Below are 6983 nucleotides of genomic sequence, written 5' to 3'. Positions count from 1 at the left end.
TGATATTATATAATCTTTATACGTCTACTTTATAAACACTTTATAAGGTGTTATATAATCTTTATACATCTATTTTATTAACACTTTATATGGTATTATGTAATCTTTATACGTCTACTTTATAAATACTTTATGATATTATGTAATCTTTATACGTCTACTTTATAAATACTTTATATGATATTATGTAATCTTTGTAATGTGGACTCTTTATGTGGCATATAATCTTTGTTTATTTTTTCAAATATTTCCCAGTTTGGGCTCAATCAAGTCCATTCACCTATCCATGCATCCAACCATCCGTTTCTTTTCTGTAAAATCTTTACTTATGTTCGTAGGTTAAGTACTGTGCTTGCAAAATAAAATATTTAAAGAGCTCTGCAGACAAAGTAAAACATGATAACTCTTGTGTTCTCAACCGATTGCAAAGTACAACTTCCCATGTTGAAATTGTGCCCAAAAGCAACAGCACAGTGAGAGAGGTTGTGGTTTCAACTATAGTTCCCTTACTTTTAGTATGTTTTCCTTTGCTTCCATCATAATAAATTCCATTGAACATGACGATAGAAAGTACTACACAAGATAAAAGAGAACATGTAAATTACAGAAGAGTTATTAAGCTTTTAGAGAAATCAACTTGTGAATTAAAACATTTTTTCATTAGGAAAAAAATATATTTTTATATATTTTAAATGTATAAAAAGATCACATTTTCCTAATTACTGTTTACTGGAAGATTATATTTTATTATTTTTATATTTGACTGATTACATTTAGCTGCAAAATGTCCTTAGAGAAACACTCATTTTTGCTACTGCCATCCTTCCAGAGGCATCATCTTCCATTAAAAACAAGTGCAAAAAAAAAATCTAAAGTAGAATATTTGAAATTAGATTGTGTTAAATGTAATTTTGAGTGTGCTGTATCCTTTCAGGTTATAAAAGCTGTACTGCCCAGTCCAAAGTTTTATTTTGAAATGACAGGTTATAAATAGTTACAAAATTCATCAAGATTTTATTTATTTCAACAACTTTTTAAGAATATGATAAAAGTTCCATATCTTGCATATATTTACAGAGTAATTCCAAAATGCAAGAGAGAAACCTGCATTACTTTGATTCATTCTGCACATTAATATAATATGCTGAAATTTAACTTTCATCCAGCTTTACAATGGTGTTAAGAAACATATTATTCCTATGATGTCTTTTTTTTCCTCTGCACTGGAGCAGGAACATCAGCAACATTATGCAGAAACTCGTACAGTATCTTAGCATTGTTCGCATTTTCCAGTATTTCTGCGAGCTTGTCCTTGCTGAGTTTGGCTAAATCTGCCAGGCTGTCAGCATTTCTTATCAGGGCCCTATAGTTTTTGGTATTGACCCCAGGCATTTTCAACAGGAAATCATAAGGTCCTGGGTTGTAGAGCCCGGCTGATTCAGCCACCGTGTCCGACTCGGCTGTGACTGCCTGAGCTGCTGCAGCGTCGGGTTCCAGGCGGCCTTGCTTCAGCTCCAGGAAGAGGTCAGCTGTGACATGTGGGGAGGGACACCAGAGTATCCGCAGGCGGGGGAAATGCAAAGTGAGTAAGGTGAGTTTTGAAGAGACGTCATTAGATGAGATCTCATGACGGAAATCTGATCGAGCCATTAAGGAAAACGGTTTAGCCGGGTCAAACTCAATGAGCAGCACTGGCTTTTTGTAATAACGGGTCATGGAGAGACATTGGGTGTAGAGACGGCCGCTCTGCAAGGAGCCAATCAGATCACTGATGCTCTTGCGCTCCACGCATGTGTCCGGGGTGAGGATGTAGTCACCGACTTCTAGGGTGACAGGCTCGATGTCCAGACCACGGCGGTGCAGCAAGGAGGGGAGTTCACTGCGGAACTCACGCATGTCCACAATGACTCGTGAGGGCTCTTTGGGCTGCTCCTGGCCTCCTGGTCATTGGAAACAGGAAATGGAAAAATAAGATAATGAATCACTTATTCAAAGAGAATCAAAAAATAGAAAACATGTCTGAAGTGCTGGGTGCTGAGCATAATGAGGCGGCTGCAGCACCACCTACAGGTGAGAGACTGAAACTGCGAGGCAAAAAAGTTCATCAATTTTTAAATTTTACAAGATTTCATTTCAGTTTCGAAGATTCAGTGTATTTTATGTGTAGGCCGGATACAGTGCAGTGTAGAAGTTTGGAACGTGACTTGGATACCATTAGGCAGTAATGATCACAGATTTAGAAAGGTAGTAATAGTGGATTAGATATGTCTTAAAAACTATATTTGATTTATTTTATTTAAAGCCAGTTAAAGTTAAAGTTTGCTGTCAATTGTAGTTGAAGATGTTCTAAAAATTGGTATAAAATGTTATTGTTTATTCAAATTAATACACGGTCATGATTTTTGTGTAGCTGCCGCATTTACTGATGTCATTATAAACACCCCTTTGTCTCAGCACCCCGAACTGTGAGTGACTTACAGCCTCCCTGAGAAATGTAGTGAACTGATAGAGTCATACCTGCTTTGCGGGTGTTGGTGGTGGCGTTGGCAGGCTCTAAACTTCTAGCAAGATCGAGGTTGGTGTCTTCTCGTCCCTCCCTCTCCTCTGGTATGACCATGGTAGCTTTTTCCCTGCAAAATTACACACACAAGCACCAATGATGACCGGATACTGTGGAGAAACCTAAATTAAACGAAACGTACAAAGTGAAGAAACTGTTCTGACCTGATGAGGTGTTCAAATGCTTTCTTTTCCTTAGACAGTGCTGTGAGGTACTTCTGTTCTTCTGTCGACCCTCCGTAGATGAGGAAATACACCCTGAGTGCTTTTCCAGGCCGAGTGGCTTTGTAGATCTCAAGTTGTCGTACAAAACTCACTTCAGCGTCGTACAGGACCACAAAACTGGGCTCCACCTCGTGCAGCACCCGCGTCAAGCTATGGGGGTCAGTGCAGCCTTTCAGTGGGTGGATGACAGTCAGCGGCTCCTTCAGGACACCATAGTAAGCGTCAGATGACAAATCCAGCTTCAGTTGCCCTTCCTCGCCTTCTTCGTCCTCCGTCAATTCCTCCTCGTCTCCACTGCTGCCCATCGCTGCTGCCTCCGCCGTCTCCCCCTTCCCGACCATCTGGGTCAGGGTCAGAGATGGTCGGCTTTTACTCTTGGCGGACTTTGTGTTTTTTTTCTGAGCAGGCTCTTTCCCCTTGGTTCCTCTTTTGGGCCAGCCATTGCCCTTTTTGTGAGAGTCGAGCTCCAGGGCAGCGGCAGCAGCAGGGTCCCGTTTACCGATTGTGCGAGCATACAGTCTGTTGAGCAGCCCCTCAGAGCCGCGCCTGATGTACTGCTGCAGCTGGGCACAAGTCCGGTCATCACTGGCACAGATCAAGACGCGGCCTGTGGGCAACATGTTGGGCAGTTAGACAGATATACTGTAAAAGACAAATATCCACAGAACCTTTTTATGGACTTGTTAAACATATCTGTTATTAGGATTCAACTATATCTGAATAGACATTTTCTAACATTGTCATTTTAATTGCACTGACTAAAGGACAGGCCTGTGTTTATGCCAAGCCTAAATGTATCACATTCCTAAATGAAAGGAATCAGACAACATGTTTCTGTTGCTTGTTGCAGTTCCAGCTTCCAAGTAACCTGGACTAGTAACATGAATTTAGATTAGGCAGTAATATTCAATATTATCATGTCATTAATAGTAGTAGTAAGTAGAACTCTAACCTGGTTCATGTTCAGAGCTCTTGTTCTCTCTCTCAATCTCCTGCAGCACCTCAGTTAGAGCCTCCCACTTTGGGCTCTTCTCCAGCACCAGGACTCTTTTCACATCTGAAACACGCACACACACGAAGCGTTAACTCAACAGATATCTAGTCTGAGGAGCACATTGTCAGAGATCTGTTCACATGTCTGTCACCTGAGGTCGAGGGTAACTTCTGTTTCTCAGCCTCTGCCCCCACTTTGAGTTTCTTCTTGCTTTCACTCATGCGGTACACACGACCCCTGGCATTCATGAACATGGAAGTGCTCGAGTCCAGGAACAGCCACCCTGATACAACAATAAACTCATGCAATCAAACAGGGATAAACAGAGTCTCATGCTGCATTTTTATACTTAAACTAAATACTCCAAGGAGCTCCTGGTAAATAGTTTAGTTTACCTGAATTGGAGCCAAAGATCTTTTGGCTGGAGCGGAGCGACTCAAGCAGATTGAGGAAGGTGACACAGTCGTACTGTGTGAGGTAGAGCAGGAGAACCCTCAACACCTTCAGGTCCTGGACCAGGGCCTTGGTCTTGGCTCCCAGTTGGTGCCACAGGGGGTCGAGGTAATGACGGATGGTCTGGAATGAGTAAGAGAAGGTCAAAGTCAAACAATTAAATTCAACCACTTTTATTAAATTCACTATATCGGCTGGAGGCTAATTTGGTCGCACGGCAGATTAATGTGTCATATTTCAGTGACACAGCAACAGACCTTTTCAAAACCATTTCCGAGCGTGTTCTCCAGTGAGAGGTCCTCAGCCTCCAGTGTAGGGTTGTAGCGTTTCAGCTCCTTCAGACAGGCGCTCATAATGTCCAGGATGGAGCTCTGAATGGCCCTCATAGCTGGGGTCAACGACACATGGAGTTCCACCACCTCTGGTTTATGCCTGTCCAGTGCTGTGTTTACTGATGCCTGGAACCTGTTGAATGATGCAGGTAAATAGAGCAAAGGTAAAGAAGGATGTCGGAGAACAACTCCCCTTCCCTGCTATGACATGTTAAATGTTTGTCTCATCATACCTGGGCCACAGATAGAGCTTCTTGACGAAGAGGTTTCTCATCACACGCTCCACCTGGCAGAAGCCTGAGGAGAAGGCTGTGGCCTTATCGGTGAAGGCCTTGATGAATCCCGTCTTGTTCTTCTGTCTGAACAGACGAAGGATGAAGGCCTCCTGACAAGACTCGATGATTTTATGGGCACGGAACACCAGGATGCCTGAAGCGTTGGTAAAGTAAGAGAGGAAAATATAACCACCTGTATCGTGTAACAACAGCTACATTTTTGTGACAATATACTGGCACATTTAAATACTGCATATATGAAAGTATTGGCTGATGTGTCTCTCCCTGGAAATAAAAAAATGCCTTGCCACCTGTGTGTGTGTGAGAGAGACACTCGAGGGGCAGGAGAGGATAAGGGACGTCTCGTATAGTTGACAATGTGCTGGTTTCTTGGTTAAGGTTCAGAATTTGAAAATGAGTGCGGCTTTCAGATTCAGATTAGAGGGTTTTCACTTTTTCAAAGACGGTTTGAAACACTAGGTGGCGTTATGAGCTAGGATCAACCCATAAATTTAGATTTTGTTTTATAAATTTGGTAAAAAAAAAGTGATTGTGTTTCTCTACTGGTTATGATTAAAGATGATGGTGTATTTACTCTGTTGATAATAACAGAATTAAAAGTGTCTAGTGTTACTTAAGGATTCCCATGTGTTCACATTTGGGTGATGGATTGTGTTAGTAGAAGTACAGTTTATTTTTAATTTTTATTAATAACATATACAGCACTGTTAGCAGTTAAAATCTCAATGGTCCCAACCAGCGCCGAGCGAATCATTAACTTTACTTGTATCAATTATTAATCCTCCATTAAGATTTTAGCAATAACTGACGTACTATGATTTTGTAGAGGGCAAAAAGTAAACAAACAAATGTTTACTGTAATAAATAAAATCACGTCATTGTAAAAAGACAAACGAGGGGAGTGACTTTAGCCACGATCGCTTGGTCCTCTGACCTGATATGAGATGAGCAGGGATGCGGTCGGTGAGGAAGTCGACCACCAGGATTCTACTGGTGACAAACAGCACTCCGCCCTCGGTGTAAACGGTGTAGCGCTCCGTGCTCTGGACGTCGCTGGTCACCGTCCTGGGCAGGTGGGTCACGCCCTCAACCCGCAGCTGCTCCGTGAAGTACTCCTGAGAGGGGAGGACGAGTGGGAAGGTGTGTTTGTTAAACAGGGGCCGGGGCAAGGGAGCTATCACCGACAGAAACTGTGCCCCCCCCACATTCAGACCAAGGTGGAGCTAAAGTACTGTGTTCCAATGTCACCAAAGTAAAATAAAAATAGCCACACATGGATTTCATTAGTATGTGTTGTGTTTTTATCATCAAGGTTTTGTTCTGTGTCACCAATCAAAATAAATGCTTTTATTCCTATCAATCATTGCGCTGCATTGAGTTTGTAGACTATAAAACCAGATTCATAATTTTGACTACAATTGATTGTTTGACTTGATGGTTATGTGTTGTTATCATACAGTCTGTCACTGAATCACCGGTACTTTAATATTTCCAGTCATTTCTTATACTGGTTAGTCGCTCCCATCACATAACATTAGCCACCTTGCTGCCCCCACATCGCCTAGCAACGAGCGGACCAGCAGGCTACGCTAACCCGTGCGGTGCTGACCTGCTCGGGGGTGGTCGTGTTGAGCAGGAGGACCAGGCTGTCCTTCTCCGAGTGAACCCGCATGAACTGCAGCAGGATGCGGTCCATCCCCATCCCCTCCGCCGCCACCAGCAGCCCGTCGCAGCCGAACAGACTCAGGAACATCTCGGTCTCGAACTCCAGCAGCGGGCCCGCCATGTTGGAGCCTGTACCGCACCGCAGTCGCACAGCACCGGTGATAGACGTCAGCTGAAGCCGCTGCAGACCATCGCGAGGAAGCTAAACACGGAGCTTCCACATCTGCTGTTCAGTGTTTTGAAATGGCACTTCCGGTAAAGTGGCTAGTGAGTGCGATAATTTAAGATCAACAGCGCCACCTTTTGACCCGGAGTGTTATAGCAGGTAGAAATGTCGCCTATGCTATTTATTATGGCCTGTGTGGTGTTTTCACTTTGATTTTATTTTGTTATTTTTATTTATAGTGTATAAATAAAATGGTTACCTGCATATCTTTTTATATTCATGTTATATCGCAA

General features: G+C 42.8%; 1 protein-coding gene across 1 annotated transcript; it reads right to left on the bottom strand.

The window, feature by feature from the left end:
* Nucleotides 1-952: 952 nt before the first annotated feature.
* On the bottom strand, nt 953-6783 carry ercc4 (excision repair cross-complementation group 4). The gene is made up of 10 exons (XM_035146736.2): nt 6469-6783; nt 5794-5974; nt 4797-4992; nt 4489-4696; nt 4174-4354; nt 3930-4061; nt 3737-3841; nt 2725-3391; nt 2518-2630; nt 953-1940 (listed from the first exon to the last, which is right to left on the bottom strand). The coding sequence occupies exons 1-10, from the start codon at nt 6643-6645 to the stop codon at nt 1198-1200; spliced, it is 2703 nt and encodes a 900-aa protein (XP_035002627.1). The 5' UTR covers nt 6646-6783; the 3' UTR covers nt 953-1197.
* Nucleotides 6784-6983: the final 200 nt, after the last annotated feature.

This window comes from Hippoglossus stenolepis, chromosome 21 (genome assembly GCF_022539355.2).
Source record: "Hippoglossus stenolepis isolate QCI-W04-F060 chromosome 21, HSTE1.2, whole genome shotgun sequence".
Taxonomy (NCBI): domain Eukaryota; kingdom Metazoa; phylum Chordata; class Actinopteri; order Pleuronectiformes; family Pleuronectidae; genus Hippoglossus; species Hippoglossus stenolepis.
The sequence above is the reverse complement of the archived record's forward strand: the minus strand, read 5'-3'. Positions and strand labels throughout refer to the sequence as shown.